Raw genomic sequence first — 17,179 nt, 5'->3', positions numbered from 1 at the left:
AGCAGTTCATATAAAGATGATGACAAATATCTTGATTTCAAGTCCAATTCCAAGCTTAACCATAGTTAGTGATGTGCACAATTCTCCGTAAATTCATGACATTGCCAGAAACTTGAAAGCAACAGAAATTGTCCCAACTCATCAACCAATCAATGTATGCTTAGAAAGCCGGCAATTTAATAGTCTTATTGATCCACAACTTGTAATTAACTGAAGCAAAAGAATAAGACAGGTTGGTCGAGAAAAGTCAACATGTTTTGATTGGAAAATCAAGCTAATAATTGCATTTGCCTGTTGCTCTCATGCGTCAAATTTGCCAACTGTGTTCAAATTTATATTCGGAGGGATTCAAGATCAATCCATTGACAAGAGTTCCCTTGTTGAACAATCCCACGTCGATTTGCTTGTCCCCGCAAAGTGAGGGAAGAAGATTGGACTAATCGGTGGAAACAGTATAGAGTTTTGATTGGTTTGTTTGATTGAATATTTTTAAATTTTCTTTTTTATATGGTTTTGTATGGTCAAGATTCTAAACCATTCACGCAATGGCATTTGCAGACACCACAGAAGTCAATAATGACGATTGTCCTGCCATGGGGATTCCCTCGCTTAAAAAGTGAGAAAGTTGAACACACCGACTTGTTTACCTATGGAAATGATGAGGTCGAGAACACCATCGCTAAACAGATGAGACTACGCACAGATCAAACTGACCCAATTTTTCAAGTTACCCAATCTTACTTCTAAATCTCTTGAACTCTACCATTAGATAGTTGACAACGGCTTTCCCCGAAAGATTCAGGCATACCCTAACCTTGTTAGCAAGAAAACACTTCTTGGTGATTTTCTCGAGCCTTGCTCTCAAATTAAACCCTTATAGAACCTTGAGAAGGAACTGAGACATGTATCTTCCAAATCTTTATCTGGATGATCAAACTAGGCAAATGAGTGATTATTTTCCATATGAGTGGGGTCCACATGCATGTGAAAGGGATGGCCAAACTTTCGAATGCAAACAATAATTACATTAGAAATTATTGAAATTTAATATTTCATGCATTTAACCCCGAGAAAATGATAAAAACACATACAATGTACAATGATATTTCAGCATCCTTGCAGAAGAACCACTGTCCATTGATATAGTCTTCATTATTATAATAATAACAATCTACACTCAAACTTATATCTACAAGCCCTTTCGGAGGAGGGTATCCATTGATATAGTCTTCATGAACTGCATTATTATAATAATAACAATTTAAACTCAATTTATATCTACAAGCCCTTTCGGAGGAGGGGGGGAAAAGAGCAGTAAAATCAGGAAAATTTTATAGGATTTAGGGAGTAATTAGTAATATTTTATTAATTGTTTTTTAGATATATCTTAAATAAAGAGAGAAAAGATAAAATCTAAAATCATAAAAATATTTTCCACTAGAATTTTTCTCTCCTAATTATATATATATATATATATTTTTAAATAAATTCAAAAATAACTAATAAAACACTACGAATTACTCCCTATACATTATAAAATTTCTCACAAAATCACATCACAGGCTAAAAAAACGTGGAAAGGTAGTAACTGTAGTTACCGCGTTTGAAACGGTTAATTCACCAAGCCAAGTCATCCTAAACTGTAATTCAAATTAAACCCCACAGAAGATACCCAATCACGACCGCGACCCCTCTAGCCTGGACCCCCACCGTTTACTTGACCCAGTCAGTTCACACCACGTCAATCTCGACGCTCCACGACTCCGATCTCCTCCCGGACGCAAACCTCGTCATTCCTCCCAAACCAACAACCGGCTCCATTCCAACGCTCCTTCTTGGTGGCGCGTCTCTATCACTCGCCGGCAACCGGTCCCTAATATCACTCGATTTCTTAGGCGCGTAGCTCTCGCTAACCGATCCACCATGCGACGTGACATTGCCACTCTTCAGTGATGTATCTTTATTGTTACTCTTAGACCTGAAGATGGCTTTAAAACTGGCAAAGAAACTTTTTTTTTCCTTCTTGTCACTTTTAGTACTTTCCTTCTTTCCGATTGATTGAAAAGATCTTTGTTCTTGCTGTTGCTTCCGCAATCTACGGTTACGATCTTTCTTCGATCTCACTCTTCCCATACAAGATACTTTCGGCGAAGACGGTTCAACCATAGTCGTCGAATCCGATTTACCGGTCGAACCGGACCGTTTAGGAAACAATCGTGTGTTTCCAGGTTTACAGTTACGGCGATTCTTTTTGTCAACAACGAAGGTTGATTTCTGTGTCTTTGGTAAGCCAATGATCGACGCTTTAGGGTGCAAGCTGGAGAAACGCTGTGAGTTGGAGGGGTTAGGGTTGGGGATGATGTTCGGGTTTAAGTTTGTGGAGTTCGAGTTTCCTTTTGTGGAATCCTTGCGTTCGTAGTAAGCATTGGTGCTGAACCAGTCGAGTTCGGCATCTTTGGAAAGCCAGAAGGATTCTGGCGGGAAATCTGGTGGTACTTCGGCGAGATCGGAGGAGTCCAGCGGTGGTTGGGAATGGTTGGTAGTGGTGGTGGAGGAGGCGGCGATGGTTTCACAAGCGACTTTGCGGTCGCAGGAGCCGCCGGCGCAGGCTGAGACTAGAGTTTCAAGATCCACCTGTGGCATTGTCCGTACAAAAAAGAAAAAAGTATGTTCACAGTATTTTGAGAGAGAGAGAGAGAATAATTAGGGAGGAGGAGATTAACACTGGAGGGTTTTTATAAAGGAAGTGACGAAGGATAACGAGAGAGAGAGAGAGAGAGAGAGAGAGAGGGTTTTTTGGAGGGAGAGTTTCAACTTGTTGACTGGTGCTGGGGGCTTCTGGTATTTTTATGAGAAAACAAGCACTCTGTCTGTTTACGGAAAACAAAACCTTTTCTTTAACTTTCAAGAGAGAGAAATAAATAAAATTACATCCTTTATTTTTTTGTCCATAAAAGCCTTATTTTCTACCAGTCCCTTTCATATTTCCTACTTCTCCTTCCTTTTCTTCATTTTACTTTTTAATTTAGGTTTTGTCAAATTTCTTTTATTAAAGTCTTTTAATGGAAAGTAATTTTTTTTAGAAATTTTTTTTAAGAAAATAAATTATTTTTTAATTTTTGATAGTGTAATAAAAAATATATTTAAAAATACTTTTTAATATTTGGTTATCTCATGAAAAATAAGCTGAAAAATAAATTATTAATATTTTATTTTTATCAAGTTTATTAAAATAATAAGAACTAAATCTTACAAATTAAAAATTTGGATGAGAATGAAATTGAAAAAAATAAAATTTATAAATTATCTTAAATAAAATAAATAATAATCAAAATAATAAAAATCAAATAATCAAAATAATCAAAATCAAATCTAAAAAAATAAAAAAAATAATTAACATTTCATAAATTATTTCAAATAAAATAAGTAATAAAAAAAATAAGAATCAAATTTTATAGATAAAAAATTTTAATAAAAAATAATAAAAAAAAAACAAATAACAACTATAAAAATAAGGATTAAAGTTAATATAAAAATTAAATTTTAAGAGATAAAATTAAAAAAAATTATTCAAAAATATATATAGCAATTAAAAGTTTAAGAATCAAATTTGATATAATTAACAAATAATATAATATTTTTAATTTTTCACAACTTTCAAAAAATATTTTTTGACTAAATTTTTCTAGAAAAATAATTTTTTGAAAATCAAGTTAATTTTTTTATTAATTTTTTTTATTAATCAAATTTTTTAATAATAAATAAATATAAAAAATTTTAAAAAATAGTTTTTAAAAAACAATCGTATCCTAAATAATAAAGAAAGGAAGGAAGGAAAATGTTGAATTGGGTAGCGGCTTGAGGCCGCCGTTCTCCACCCTGCCTCTTTCTTCTTCTTCTTTTTTAATATTTATTTCTTCTTCTTCTTGGGAAGTAGACTGCGAATAGTGTGTCTTGTTTTATATACAATTGTATTTCTAATCGTTCCGCTCACAAAGACCAAGCTTTTTCTTTCTTTATGTTGCGAGTACTTTATAGTAAAAACCGTGATAAGTTTTTTTTTTTTTCCAATAAAACTACTATGAAACTAATGCTTAAAAAAGTAAATTTACTTTTCACCTCTTCATAAATAAATAAAGAAATATTTTAGGTTGTTTTAAAAAAATATAATTTAATTTGAATTTACTAATAATTGAATTTCATAATATTTTTTATTTATTTTTTATGAAATTATTTTTATCTTATTATGATCTAGTTTATGAATTTAATTGATTAATTTGTAGTCAATGAATGCAGTATTTTAAATTCAAATATCATGTTTATTTTTCTATGCAACATGTTAACAAACCTAACTATTTATTTGTGGACAACTTTCACTAGATTCAAGAGCATCTTCAAGAAAAAAAACTATTTAAAAGAGCTAGATTAATAATATGACTTTTTGAATAGTATAAATATAACATTATTTTTTATATGTATTCCAATGAAAAAAACATTTAGAAAAATCGATTTTATTTTAATATATTTTATATTAATATAACTATTTATTAATAGTAACTAACTAATACAAATATAATCAAAATCTTTTTTTTTTCTTGTATAAAAATATATTAAACAAACTTTTAATTTTTTTGACCAACATATAGGAATAGCTCTCTCACTTAGAAATGTTATTTTAGCCATCTAATATAGCTCTCCCTTTGGAGCTATAAAAATGAGGGATGAGGGCCAAGAAGATACTTGTCTTTTCCTTTTAGTTTTTTTTTAAGCTCTTCCCTTGAAGATATTTTAACAAGAAACTTTAATTTATCTTTAATCGAATGCATTTGTTCTTTCAAAAGTTTCATATAGATGCACGAGGATGAGGATTGAGTGTAATCCATGTAGTTTCATTCTTATGGTATTAGCCAAGAATCTTTATATATATTTAGAAAATTAAACTAAAGTACTTGCATCAAAATGTTTGAACAACTATATATACACATGATTGCAAGTGAAGCTTTTGAATTTTCATTGTGAGTATCATTTTACTGGTTTGGCATGGAGTCCACGAGGCATTAATTATATATTCATGGGTGAACTTAAGAAGAAAAAAAAGTATGATTTTAGAATTCCCTTACATGTCAGTTCAATAAATGTGATGAGCGACGGAAAATTTAATCATTGATAGTTATTAATTAATTAAAATGATCAGATTGTATTTCTTTATTATAAAAAAAATTAAAAAATATCAATAAAATATTTTGTTGGTGTGTAAACACTAGTCTATCAAGAATTTATATTGCTGACAGATTTATCAATAGAAATACATTGTCGAAAATAATTATTGAGGATTTGCTATTTGTTGGCATTTTCATCAATAAATGTAATATCAGTGGAATATTAGCACCAAAAAAATAAAATGTTCCAATCAGTTTTTGTCAGTAATTAAATTATCAATAAAATATTCCTTTACTAATTCTATTGACAACACCTAAACATTACAGGTGGATAGTTGATGAAATCTAAAAAAATATATAATAAAATTAGAATTTTTATGGCTAATTCCATCAAAAAGCTCAAAAACTTTTGAAACATTATGTAAATTTTTAATGAAATAGCATTTATCTTGCTGATGAAATCCTAATATTGGCAACAAAATCTCCTTTGTTAATTCCTTTAGAAGTTCTAAAACTTCTTAATCATTACATAACTTTTCAATAAAATAATACCTATATTGTTAACAAAATCAATAATATATTTTTTCTAGTCAAAAGTTTAATAAATATTTTTTAAAATTTATTAGTTGTTAATTAAAAAATAATAAAAATCACAATAAAACAAAAAACTATCAAGTTTATTGAATATCAAAATTCTTTTAATCTTAATATTCATTCAAAAATATTTTTATAACAATAAATACATTATTAAATAGATGAAGGTGGAGATAGAAGGGGGTTTTGAACCAAAAGATCTGGAGTAAGAAGTACGATAATATAAAATCATATATTTCATTATTTTTGGCCTAATTATTTCTATTTTCTTATTCTAATTTGGTTACTCCCTCCTTGATATATTGTAGAATCCTCGCTTCAAATTTCAATGTTAATTAATTTGGATTAGATTACCGGGTGTCTAGAGTTAAAATAATATGACCCAATCTCATTTTTTGAATCGATATCATAAATATCTGATAAATCTAATTTTTATTTGGTTCATCAGTTATTTCATATCAATTTTCTGGTATTGTTTTTCTTAAAAAAAAAATAGACATCACTAATCTTTTTTCTTGAAATTAAAATTGATTTTTTAGAAGCCATACAGTAACATTGAGCAAGTTTCTATTGATATTGACCCTCATTTTAACATCATTTATGGTATTTGGATTATGTTAATTAAGTAATGGTTGACACTCTTCTATCAAACACCTCTTTCATAAAAATAATCGATTTATTGATTTCTTAGTTTATTTGTGTTTATGTCACAATTCTTCTTTTAAATATATTTAAAATAACTACATGTTTACAAATTCTTTTTTTTTTAATTTATCATATTTCATCACATATTTTATCGATCAAATAATATCGTCCAACTCCTATATAACCTGATAAATTTTGCATAAAATCTCATAAACACTAAGTTCTTTTAAGAGCTAATAGATGGATTGGAAAATTGATAATATTAGACTTGAAAAGTCATATGTCAGGCTTAAAAGATACTCTTATGCTTAAGTTAGTATGAGTAGTAAAGAAAATGAATCTTAGGAGGTTGTATTATATGTTTTTGCAAAGCTTAAAAAAGATTAGATTTATTCTAAAGAAAGAAATTGTAGGGGAGATAAATGCTTAGGATAAATTGTTGACCTCAAGATTCAAGACTATTTGTATAGCATTGTACTTATGTAGGTGTGTCTATATATGGGTAGTGTAATCAATGTATTTTTCACTTATAGTTTTGTTCTACTTAGAGACAAAAGCCTTAAGTGATAACAGGCTACTATAAAAGTAATTTGAATAATGGATTTTGTTAAACTATTGATAATTGTTGTGTCTAAAAGGAGATCTACGTCCTCCTTATCACATCATTTCAAATTAAATGTAACATTTGCTGTGTGTTTTTCTAAATTATTCTATATATGCTATTAATTGTCTAAATTTATTTATAATAATATTTAAAAATATATTTAAAAAAAAATGATGATGGTTTAGACTAAAAAGTTTGACGTTAATCCCTAGAAAAGATGATTTCTTTGATTTAGAAAAAATAGGTGTTAATCCGTACAAATAGAACATTTCATCGATTTAGAAAAAAAAATTGACGATAATTCTTAAAAAAATAGATGATTTTGTTGAGTTTGGAAAAAATGATATTAATCCATAAAAATACATGATTTTGTTGATTTAGAAAGAATTATATGTTAATCTCTAAAAACATAAGATTTTATCAATTTAGGATTTTTAATGAAAATTCTAATGTTGATTTGATTTTGATAATAACTAAGATTATTTTAAAGCTGGAAAACTTCATTAAGCTAATCTTTTAATCAAACAATCCTATATAAACAAATTAAACCATAAAATAAAACACTTCAAGCCTCGTATTATTTATTCTTGCCTTATTTAAGAAATCAAGAACATGTCTACAATTCATAATTTTCATATTCATTGCAATCAAAGACATAAAACATAAACTATAATAAACCAAACAACGAGATTAATTAACTGTGAAATTAAAACACAATGAAACTCAAGGAATTAAACTTTAAATTTCAACACATTTATTGGCAGGTTAAACATGATATCCCATGAGTGAAAATCCTAGATAAAATACATTTATTGTATATCTCATCAACCATATATAACTTTTACTTATAACATGAATTGAAAATCCTAAGGGTAGCATTATTGAGGTTCAAATGATATCGCACACCCAACATTTCACATCTAACCACCATCTAGGTTTTCATGGATTAAGACATTAACAAACCATGCTTGAAATATGTTAATTAACTCTAATTAGTTCAAAACAGAATACAGAACCCTAATTATCTTTTTATGGTATTTAGGATAATGATAGCTTAGGGTCTTTATTTTTTCATGATTATTTGCTTTTATTGCTAGGAAACTAGATTTCCTTTTCCATACAAGTATAAAAATATGAATAAACAAGTTCATGCTTACAATCACACATCAAACTTCAAACTTCATCGTACTCAAACAAAGTCAGGTTTTACCCTAGCATAAACTTGTGATTTTGGACTCCATTTTTTCACAACTTGTTAACCCGAATCGCTTTAAACACAATAATAAAAAAAAGAACTAGAAACAAGATACTTGACATGAAAAAAAGCTTAGAAATGCACTTTGTGCTACTTTGGGAGTTGGTATCAAGACTACCTCAGGTGTGCTAAAAACAAAATGTTGTTATTGTTTGGAGTTGTTGTTGACTTTCAATGACATCATACCACTTCTTGGAGTTATTGCAATGGTTTTTGGAACATAAAAGGCACATCAAAAGGCTAATTATAACCAATTTCAAACTTGTTTTCATATTTGCTTTTCATTTAAATTCTTAATTGCATTTCCACATTATTTTTTGTACCAACTATAAATTAAATTCTTTCCGTATTATAACTCAAGCTATATTTTATTTTTGATGACGAGGAGGTCAGATTTGTCCGTGGATAATGCTTCTGGGAGTAGCGGTTGGCTTCAAGGTTAAGTCTTCATAAGATCTCGACAAACCTTTTACTCGGATGGATTTTTTTATTGGCTCTTGTGAACATTCTATATATAATTGAAGATTAGTGTTGTGAACTTGCTGAGACTAAACTGTCAATCCTAGATCCAGTGGAGTAGTGGGTTACACATACATTCATATTTTTTTTATTTTAATTTTTATATCACATTAATGAATTTTTAATAGTTTATTTTTCTATGGAAGTTATTTTTGTCTGAAGGCGATGTACATTTGAATCTTGAATACTTGAATGAGCCTCGTGATCCATCCAAGCTTTAGCTAGTGTCTTATGTGGGTCTTACCTTAAAATTTGTAACACAAACTATACATGATGAGAGATGTCGAGCCCGAATTTATCAAAACCTATTACTAAAATACCTCTAAAAGGAGATGAGGTTAAGCGGGCCGAAGAGAGTTTCTTTCATATTTGGGAGTGTCATCTTCATGTCTTCAAGATCCCCTGCTAGTTGATAGTGTATGGAAGCTGATTTTGTTCCCTTTTTATTTTTTTTCCAAAAGGAAAAAAATGCTGTTCGTCTTTTTTCTTCTTTAATACTTAGTTTTAAAATATTCAGAGGAATGACCAAATCTCCCGAGTGATTCTTCTCTTTTTCATTCCATGTATGCATGTAACTACTCCCATTTGCTTCCCTTCATATTTGTTTGATTATCTGTAAAGACCCAAGTCAATATTATTGCCATCTCCATCGACCAGTCCCTTGAATCCAACAACTCGAATAGTTATTTGGTTTGAATTATTAGAATTATAATGTTTCTTTATTTTATTAATATTTTCTTCCCGTGTTGGTGCATGATTGAATACTTGATGGATCGAGCGTCGAGGCTCCAGCCTCGGTACTATATTATAAATCAGCTCCCTATTCTATACGAAAAACACAAAAACTTGTCTACCTGGGGTCCATATTTATTTATTTATTTTTGTTTTACTTGAAAGCTTATGGAGTCGATAAAAATCTCACTGGCCCACGTCTTCTTTCCTATCTTTTATTTTCCTAGGAAATTCAATCGAAATTCAATCGAATAGCATATATTAATTAGTTGAAGAAAAGGATAATTGGTTTTGAAATGTTTCTTTTAAGAAATATATTAAAATAATATTATTATTATTTAAAAAAATTATTAAAAAAAACACTGTTTGTGAGTAAAACACGAACGCTCAGCTCATAAACATCTTGTGTGCATTAAATATAGCGTGAGATGGAGTTTTTTTTTTTTTTTTTTTTCCTCTCCAAATCAAAGTTAGTTTTAAAACTTAATTTCCTGCACGAAGGCATTTTTAAATTAAATTTATTTACTAAGCCTGTTATTATTACAATATACTTTTGTTTTCAACATATATGCTTATGTGGCTGTAGTTAAAATTTATTACATTAATTCTATACTTAAAAGGAAAAAAACACCTTGTTTATATAAATAAGTTTAGAAGTACTTTAGTTTGATGAAATACGTTTTTAAAGTATATATCTTTCTTCTTTAAAAAAACAAATAAAACTTGTTTAATATTTAATGCAAAGTTACTATGATTTGGAACTTTGGAACTTTAAAGAAATGTATCTTATTTAAAAAAAAATTATTTTTGATAATAACGTATTAAAATAATTTAAAAATATAAAAAATTAATTTTAAATAAAAATTCTAATTTTTATAAAACACAATTAAAAAGGGAGATGAGAGGGGGCCTTTTCTGCTGCACACATGATTCGTACTTCATGCAAAAATAAAATCTATGATTTATTGTGTACTGTTCTTGGAAAAGATTAAAAAATGCATAACTAATTTGATGAATTGATTGTACAATCAATGACCTAGCCTGGCCAGCTATCAACAATTTTGGAACGTCTATATATATATATATATATATATATATATGGTCCACGGCTTCATGTATACCAGCTGAATCTCTGGTAGAGATTGAGGGAATGAACAGTCTTGGCAGCGGCAACCACTTGCAGAATGGATTAATTATATAGTATAGTATCCATCAACGAACAATCTAAATGAAAATCTGTCAAACCCTGTTTTAAGGAAGATGCCTCCTGCTACTGGGGTCAAATTACCTTCACTTCCTGGCAATTGACTCCATAACAGCCATGTGATGTGTCGCCATGTATCCATTCAATTATAACAACGTGATCGCAGGGATATCCAGCGTAAGCCATGAGTAATCTCGTGCAAAACCTCGTGATTCTTTGTATGGCATGTCCTGATGTGCACTCCTCCCGTTTACCGATTGCCCTTCCGTTTATTATAAATAAAAGCTTCTGATACACTCCCTAATCTTTCTGAGTGGTCACTGAAGCGCGCAGGTTTTGTACGGCACGGCGGTGAAATAGTAGTGTTGAGATCCAGGAAGAACGGGATGAAACAAGAGAGAAAATCGAGACATGAAGCTGCAGCTGTGTTTTCCATGGACCATGATGTTTGAGTAAGGTAATATGTAGTAATGTGGTTGAAATAATATTTTTTAATTTTTTTTAAAATTTTCTAATTATTTTAATGGGTTAATGTAAAAAATAATCTTTAATAAATATAAATAAAATAATATTTTGATATATTTTCAATTAAAAAATAATCGGTATTAAAAACCCTTTAAAAAAGGCAAACCAAAGAAAAAATTACCCAAGAAATGTGTAACTATGCTGCCATAAAGAAGAATTATGAGAATCGGTTGGCTCCATCTTATTTGAACCGCTATGCTTAGATGATTTGATGGAAATCAAACTATATATTAACCCACGTACAAGAAATATGAATATTGTCCTGTATTTGATGCATATATTACATTATTATTATTAGAAATAGAACAATTTTTTACAATGAGAAGAGGGGTAAATAAATTGATTTTTCTTTTACGGGACGGATTTTTAACCTACCAAATAAAAGAACACGAAATTAAACTATTTGCATTATGATTTGTGAGATAGAAAGGGTTTTATCATTTCTTAATGAAAAGAAAAAATACCTTTAATTTATTAAAATATAAAACTAACCCTTACCTTACCCAATATCAATAAAAAATCAATAATACAGTAACTAAAATATCCTCATATCCAAGACATAAAAAATTAAACACAAGAGTACAAAGATATTTTTAATTTAACAATATTAAGATAAAAACACCCCTCATAACTAGCCAAATTATTTTTATATATAAGGTTAAATTAGTTATTTAACAGTGTATTTTATAAGTAAAAATATAAATGACACTAAATAATGCATTAATTGTAAGGGTGTTTATAGTAATTTATTGTGCAACTGTAAAGTACATTCTTGTTTTGCCCTTATCAATTTAAAAATACAAAAATATCTTCATTATAAAAACAATCATGCCCTCAACCTCTAGCTAAAAAGTGTTTTTAAAAAAATGATAAAGCTATAAATTCATTATTCCCGTATACAGTGTAATGCAGTAAATTTGCTAATTTTAAAATTTTTTTAATATAAACTGTCTGAATTAAATAAAAAAAATGAGCTACTTGCCTCGCTTGTTCAAAATCTTTGAAAATTTAAAATTTAAAAAATAATAAATAAATGGATAGAGAAGCTTTCTACCACCGAACCAATCAAAGTCGGTATCAAACGAAAGTTCTTGAATCTATTGCTTAACCAATCAAAGTCGGTATCAAATAACCATCTAGGTGGTGGCTAAGTGGTATCATTTTGATATCAAAATTAAATCATTATAACCACCATCTCGCCGTTATCATCACTTCAGTGCCATTACTATAACAACAACAACCATCACCTAACACAACTAAAGCACCATTTGCTAATTAGGTGTAACGAAAACACCTCTAGTTAATATTATTAAAAAAACAATTTAATTTCAACTAATTTAAGTTAATATGGTTAGTTTTTTTAATTAATTTCAATCAATGTTAGATTGTTGATATCTTTTATTGTTGTTGTCCTATTTTTCATTATTTATTTATTTATTTACTACTTTTCTTCTAGAAAAGCTTATTTTACTTCCATGTATAAACTAGTTAATATTATTAAAAAAACAATTTAATTTCAACTAATTTAAGTTAATATGGTTAGTTTTTTTAATTAATTTCAATCAATGTTAGATTGTTGATATCTTTTATTGTTGTTGTCCTATTTTTCATTATTTATTTACTACTTTTCTTCTGGAAAAGCTTATTTTACTTCCATGTATAAAGACGATGATGTTATGGAATTAGCCGTAGTTAAATTAACAGCGGCCAAGAAAGGGGACAGGCAGACAAAGGTCCCCTCTTTTCAACTAAAGTTTTTTTCACGAGTAATGATTCGAGCTGGACGGTCCATCCTATGATGTAAGGAGTTGTTTGTTTTTTAATGTGAAACCATCCATCCTTTCTTCTTTGGTTTTGTTTTCCGTCCAGAGAAGTGGATGTCTCCTGTGTTTTCGCATAGACAGAGACAACGATGACACAACTAATCCACAGCGAACGACCTTCTTTTGTCAACGAGAACGAGAAGGGATGGTATTAAAAAAGACATGCTAGATTTGACTTTTCATCTACTTTTTTTTTTTTTTTCTCGATGGTGGTAGGTATTTGTATTATCTTACTTTCACTTTGATTAATTTTTAAGATTCTAAAATTAAACAGATAGATAAATTTTTAGTGGTAATGTGATCTTTAAAACTTTAATTAATAATTTTTAGAGAGTAAAACTAGAGACTAATTAGTTAAGGTATATTCCTAGAATTACTAGTTAGGAATATGGTTGAAATTGTATTTTTAGAAAAATTAAATTTTTTATTTAAAATTAAGTTTTTATATTTTAAGAGTGTTTTAATATATTGATATTAAAATATAATTTTTAAAAATAAAAAATATTTTAATATATTTCTGAATAAAAAATATTTAGAAAAATAATTATTATTACACTACCAAATATTCATTAACTTACTTTCACTTTGATTTATTTTTAAGATTCTAAAATTAATAGATAAATAAATCTTTAGTAGCTATAGATCTGTAAAATTCTAATTGATAATTTTTGAAGAGTAAAACTAGGAATTAACTAATTAAGGTATATCCCTAGAATTATTAATTAGGAATATGGTTGAAGTTGTATTTTTTTAAAAATTAAGTTTTTATATTTTAAGAGTATTTTAATGTATTGATGTTAAAATATAATTTTTAAAAAATAAAAATATTTTTTAATATATTTTTATATAAAAAATATTTAGAAAAACAATTACTCATACCAAATATTTATTTTAATCAATTTTCTAATTTATTGTTAATGGCTTCTTTGATGTGTCCATGAAACGTTTTTTTTCTTTCCCTTACGTTTTTTGGGATAGATTTCATGAATAAATTTATATATTTTTATCAGCTATTTTACATGTTTTTCTTAAACATTTTTAACTCTTTGTTTGCTTTTGACTGTCCATAAATTTGCATCTACCATTAAGAAAAGGAGAAGTTGTGATCAATTGTGAGGGTAACTTGTCTTTTCTCTTTAACTATAAAGGTAAAATACGTCTAGCAATCTCATGTTATTTTTGGACATTTTTTAGAGTTTAACATTAGGATAAAGATAGATTGGTTGATATTCCTTAGAACTAAATTTTTTAATTATCAATCCTTGCTCAACAAAATAATGATTTCACCTAACATCAATTCATATACTGATACATATTCACCAAGTATTACTGTAATTGTCTAAATCTCAGGTGGAGGTAAGCCAAGTTAAGTCACATGCCGGTGATATTTTCTCGGAGCGCAGTAAGTTTTATATTTTTTTTAAAAAATATGATTTATTTAAAAAAATATCAAATTAATATTATATTTTAATTTTTTTTAATTATTTTGAATACTAATGTTAAAAATTTTAAAAAACTTTAAAAAATATTTTGATATATTTTTTAAATAAAACTTTAAAAATATTTTGATATATTTTTCAAATAAAAAATATTTTAAAAAAACATCATCATAGGATATTTTAGAAAAATATCATTTGAGATACCAATATATACTTATCAAATATTATTATAATTATTAAAATTATTTTGATATATTTTCAAACCACATTATTTTAAAAAAACATCAATTGAGATATCAATACATACTAATCAAGTATTACTGTTCGAAGTAAGCCAAGTCAAGCCATGAGCTTATGATATTTTCTTCGAGTGTTGAGTATTTATTATTGTGATAATTTTTGTTTTTTGATATATTTTAAAAATGTATTTCACTTCAAAAAAAAATATTAAATTGATATTTTTTAATGTTTTTTATGTGATTTTGATATAAAAATATATAAAAAATTATTTTAATATATTTTTTTAAAATATTTTTCAAAAAATATAATATATTACAACACCAAACATGGATATGTCTGATTGAGAGTTAATAGAAAAGTCAAAACACGTTATTGCCTTTTAGTTAGGTTTAGGTACAGGAAGGATTCCTGATTGAGATAGGAAAAGATTTCCTAGATTTATGTCTAGAATCTTTATTTAATCACTTAATCAAACTTTTTATTAAATTAGTATTTATAATTATTATTATTAAAGAATAATTCGAGCTCACCATTATCCCTGCGTGTTAAACATTCAAAGTGTATAGTGTTTTTAATAATTAGTATCAAGAAGACTCCATTAAATTCTTGAGAGTTTAGTTTTTTCGGATTGGAAAAGAATTTCTCAAATTTCTCTTCTCGTTGTTTAGGGTACTGCTAATTTGCAGAAAAATTGTCGTGAAGAACGTCAGTGAAGGCGATCTGCCATGGAAGTAAAAGAGCACTGCTTTGCAATGGCTCCCACCTAGAGAAAATGAAGATGCAGCCAATATGGCTTCCATTTTTTATTTTATCATTTCTAGAAAACCCAACCTTTGTCTAAAGTTGCTGCTGGACAGTGGCCATTATCAATCAATACAGGAGGCGTATCAACTATCAATCTGTGACAGCAACAAATATCCATAAGAAGAAACAGAGTATAAAGGCCCCATGGAGGTGCAGGTGCTTAGAATTTTCTCGGCTATACAAGTAGAAGAAGCGAAGAAAAAGAGGCTCGCTGCTTCATGACAAGATATGTGTAAAAGGTTTCTAGATCTTCTTAGTTCAATCTTCAAACAAGAGCAGTTGATTTGTGATTAAAAATATAATGATAATAATAATAAAATTAAGTTTTTTGTTTTTTTGTAGGACTTTCATCCATGAGTTGAAGGGATTTGCATGTAGCTCATGTACTCAATAGCATTTTTATTCAGTAAAGATGAAAGATAAAGAACACATTCAGTAAATAAATAAATAAACTAATAGAAATACAAGATTATGAGTGAAATATAATTTAGAACTATACAATCTTAAAATCAAAAATTAAAAGATAATCTTTCAAAGAACTAAAGCTCGGGGAAGGGAAGGTGACACCCCTTTTACCGGACTGTTTGCAAACTATATCAAAATTATTATTGGGCTATCATCCAATTCACAAGTTGGGCCAGGCCTTTGTGATCCCAAATGGTTTATTGAAAATATCAAGTCTAATATTAGATTTTAGTTGTTTTATCACAAATAAAAATAACTTAATCATCATATGCCTCGTGACCTATCTTTTCTAGGAAAGCAAGTTTGAGTTTCAGTAACCCCAATTTATTTGGTTATTATGTAATAATAATAATACTAATAATAAATTACTTTATTATATAGCACAAATTCTTAGAAAATATATATTAACAATGATGGAACAATCACAAGTCACAATTATCTTAGAATTTATTTAAAAATATAGTTGAAATAATTTTTTTAAATTTAATTTTTTTATTTAATATTAATTTTTTAATGTTTTTGAATCGTTTTTATATATTAGTATCAAAAATCATTTTTAAAAAATAAAAAATATATTATTTTAATATATTTTTAAATAAAAAATATTTTAAAAAATAATATTACTGCACTTTTGAATATCTCTTTATTTACTTTGAAATCACTTGCATTTAGAATCCATCTTGATGGTAGTTACAAAATGCTAGGAGAATTCTTCTAGCACCAAAATGAAATTATTATTTTTTAAAGAATAATGTATAAGAAAATAAATAACAATAAAAGACAAACATAAAATTGAATAACTAAATCTGTATTTTAAATTAAAATACTCTACAAAAAAAGAAATGCAAAGTACAATCATGTTTGTAATGAATCATCGATTAGTTGTCGGGAAATTTAATACACACAAAATTTCTCGGTTTCGCAGAATCTATTACGAATAGGCCAAAAAGAAGATTTTTTGCAACTTTGTAAAGGACCTAATTGCAAGCATATTAAAAAGATTGGGCAAAAAAAGAAAAATAGGAAACGTATGCACACTGAAAGAGATTACTGAAACTCACTAGGGCTTTCTAACAAAACAATAAAAACATTCGAAAATTTCGACCGTTGGGCCCGTAGTTGCAGACAAGACACAGGGTAACGGTTAAGTTCTAAAGAAAAGAAGGAACAT

At 28.0% G+C, this 17,179-nt stretch overlaps 1 protein-coding gene across 1 annotated transcript; it reads right to left on the bottom strand.

Moving 5' to 3' along the window:
- Positions 1-1,481: 1,481 nt before the first annotated feature.
- On the bottom strand, positions 1,482-2,866 carry LOC105110772 (uncharacterized). The gene has a single exon (XM_011005936.1). The coding sequence runs from the start codon at positions 2,641-2,643 to the stop codon at positions 1,732-1,734; it is 912 nt and encodes a 303-aa protein (XP_011004238.1). The 5' UTR covers positions 2,644-2,866; the 3' UTR covers positions 1,482-1,731.
- Between the last annotated feature and the right edge of the window lie 14,313 nt (positions 2,867-17,179).

This window comes from Populus euphratica, unplaced genomic scaffold (genome assembly GCF_000495115.2).
Source record: "Populus euphratica unplaced genomic scaffold, PopEup_1.0 scaffold262.1, whole genome shotgun sequence".
NCBI lineage: Eukaryota > Viridiplantae > Streptophyta > Magnoliopsida > Malpighiales > Salicaceae > Populus > Populus euphratica.
The sequence above is the reverse complement of the archived record's forward strand: the minus strand, read 5'-3'. Positions and strand labels throughout refer to the sequence as shown.

What these genes read in the sequence shown, in the direction of transcription:
- LOC105110772 (XM_011005936.1), bottom strand. Translation starts at nt 2,643, where the DNA reads ATGCCACAGGTGGATCTTGAAACTCTAGTCTCAGCCTGCGCCGGCGGC.